The 2,795-nt window shown below is 40.5% G+C and overlaps 1 protein-coding gene and 1 non-coding gene across 2 annotated transcripts; one reads left to right on the top strand and one right to left on the bottom strand.

Annotated features, from left to right (window-relative positions):
* Positions 1-825: 825 nt before the first annotated feature.
* On the bottom strand, positions 826-931 carry LOC120281227. Its single transcript, XR_005542519.1, has one exon. It is a non-coding gene; the product is annotated as a small nucleolar RNA R71 (small nucleolar RNA).
* Positions 932-1,824: 893 nt separating this feature from the next.
* LOC120272761 lies at positions 1,825-2,385 on the top strand. Its single transcript, XM_039279583.1, has one exon. The coding sequence runs from the start codon at positions 1,825-1,827 to the stop codon at positions 2,383-2,385; it is 561 nt and encodes a 186-aa protein (XP_039135517.1).
* The last annotated feature ends 410 nt before the right edge of the window (positions 2,386-2,795 follow it).

The following is a 2,795-nucleotide window of genomic DNA, read 5'->3' as shown; positions in this document are numbered from 1 at the left end:
ACCAAATCCTTCAAATCGGTTACATATTAGATATTGAGCGTGTATTGAGAGATATACCAGTCCCTGTGGATTCAACTACCCAACCCACTAGGGTACATTATACTACTTATACGACTCGTGCACTTGTGGATACGCAAGGTGCGTACCAAGTTTTGGCGCCATTGTCGGGGACTGGCAACTCTTTAGAAAGTTTACATTTTTAGTAATCTAGCCATTTTCTTTATTTTTGTATATATTTCATTCATTGATTTCTCTTTCGGTTTTAATTTTTGTTTTTCTTGACTTTTTCCTCAAGTACTCTTGTATGACATGAGGAAGTTCCTCATCTCCACTTGCAAGCACTGATCTTGACATTGAAAGAACTTTGTATAGAAGAATAAGAAAAGTGAATATTAGTGACACAAGTTCGATGGAGATAAGTATTGAGGTTAATCAGGACGAAAACATGGCCAAAACCCTTACAGTATCTCAAATTATGCAAGGCCGAACTTGGAGGGAACAAGGTCCAGTATTGTTCGCTCTCCTATGACAGTGAACAACTTCAAAATGAAGCTCAATTTTATTCAGATGGTGCAGCAATCTGTCAGTTTGATGGGTTTCAAGATGAGGACCAATATGCTCGTTTGTCTAGTTTCTTGAAAATCTGTGACACCTTTAAGTTGAATAATGTATTTGAGGATGCAGTCCATCTTCAACTCTTTCCATTCTCAATTCGAGGAAGGGTAAAGTAATGGCTAAGTTCCTTGCCACAGGGGTCGATCACAACATGGGCACAATTGCTCAAGAAGTTCCTTACTCGCTATTTCCCTCCAGTGAAGATCATGAAGTCGAGAAGTCACATTTTCTCTTTTTGGCAAATGGACTTTGAAACCTTGTATGATACATGGGAATGGTACAAGGAGTTGTTAAGAAAATGTCCCCAACATGGAATTATCGAATGGATGCTAATCCAAATTTTTTTATAATGGGTTGAATATAGCGACAAAGCAGATGTTAGATGCAATAGCTGGGGGTTTTTGTGTAGAGAGCCCTAATGGCGCTCAAGCTTTGATTGAAGGCATGGCTCCTAATGGTTATCAATGGAACTCTGAGAGAAACAAACTAGTGAAAGCCATTAGTATTTATGAGGTTGATGCACTGACTACATTGGCTGCATAAGTAGAGGCTATATCAAAAAGGTTGGATACAATGCAAGTACAACCTCAAGCGCCAATCATGAGTTGCGAATCTTGGGGCAGCCAAGTAGGGCCTAGTTGTTCTCCATCTGATGGTAATTCTAGTACAGAACAGGTTGACTACGTGGGTCAGAATAACAGGTTTTAGAATAATCCTTACAGTGGTACCTACAATCTTGGGTGAAGAAACCACCCAAATTTCTCTTGGAGCCAATCAAGGAAGGGACCACAAGGATAGTTCCATCAGTCACACCCTCAAGCTATACCTCCTAGGCAATTGCTTCAAGAAAGAAAAGGGCTGAGTCTTAAAACCTTGTTAGCAAGCTACATTCAAGTGAATAATGTCTGTCTCACGAGTCATGAAGAGTTGATGAGGAATTAGCAAGTGACTCAACAAAATTTTGAACACCAAGTAGCACAAATTGCCAAGACACTTGGTGAACGTCCGTAAGGATCACTTCCAAGCAACACCGAGGTCAACTCACGAGAATCCCGCAAGGCTATCAAACTAAGACGTGGTAAAGATTTGGCACCACCTATAGTTTGAGACACTAACAGAGCATCTGCTACAACTCAAGAGATAGAAATTGTAGATAAACATCTTGTTTTAGATGTTGAGGATGTTGAAAAAGGGAAAATCAAGGAAAAAATGAGTGTACCTGAGTATCAACCCAAGTTTCCCTATCCTGCTATGGTGAAAAAGGATCAACAAGATGAGCAGTTTAAGAAATTCCTTGAGATGTTCAAAACATTACACATAAATGTCCAATTTATCAAGGCCCTTGCCCAAATGGCTCACTATGCCAAGTATCCCAAGGAGTTGTTGACCAAGAAGATGAAGTTAGAGGAGATGGACACTGTTACTTTGAGTAAGGAATGCTTTGCCATCATCTCCAACACAATCCGCAAGAAGGAAAAAGATCTGGGAGATTTCACCATCCCGTGCACCATTGGGAGAATGATAGATGAGAAAGCACTTGCTGATCTTGGGGAAAGCATTAACTTAATGTCCTACAAGAATTTTCAAAAGTTGGGGCTCGGTGAGCTCAAACCGACGAAGATGACATTACAACTTGCCAATCGATCTGTTCACCACCCTATGTGCATCATTGTAGACATTTTAGTCAAAGTGGATCGATTCATCTCCCTTGTGGATTTCATCATTCTAGATTTAGAGGACAAGGTTGAAGTCCCTCTAATCCTTGGTTGACCATTCTTGGTGACTTCACAAGCTTTGATTGATGTAAAGATGGTCGAATGGTCCTGATTTTGTGAAGTATGCGTGGATGAAGGATGAATTGTCTGAGATCCTTGAAGAGGAAGATCCTCCTGATGAGTTAAAAGATGGCAACCACGATGATGACTTTGGGAGTAAACAAGAGAAAAGACCTAGCTTGGTCCAGCACAAGGTCTGCCAAAGCAAGAAACGGTGGAAGAACTTCTCCACCAACAAGAAGAAAAAGAGCCCACCTGCCACTCCCAAATCTTGTGTAAATCCAATGGTATTTACTAAGGGAGAAATTTCTTTAATTGAAACACGAACACCTTATTCTTCTTTTCATGCTTCACGAAATAAGGGGGAAAGTCGATTCCATGATCCTCCTTAAGTGTTGGAGGGTA

This window comes from Dioscorea cayenensis, chromosome 2 (genome assembly GCF_009730915.1).
Source record: "Dioscorea cayenensis subsp. rotundata cultivar TDr96_F1 chromosome 2, TDr96_F1_v2_PseudoChromosome.rev07_lg8_w22 25.fasta, whole genome shotgun sequence".
NCBI classification, from domain to species: domain Eukaryota; kingdom Viridiplantae; phylum Streptophyta; class Magnoliopsida; order Dioscoreales; family Dioscoreaceae; genus Dioscorea; species Dioscorea cayenensis.
This window is presented reverse-complemented; position numbering and strand designations above follow the sequence as displayed.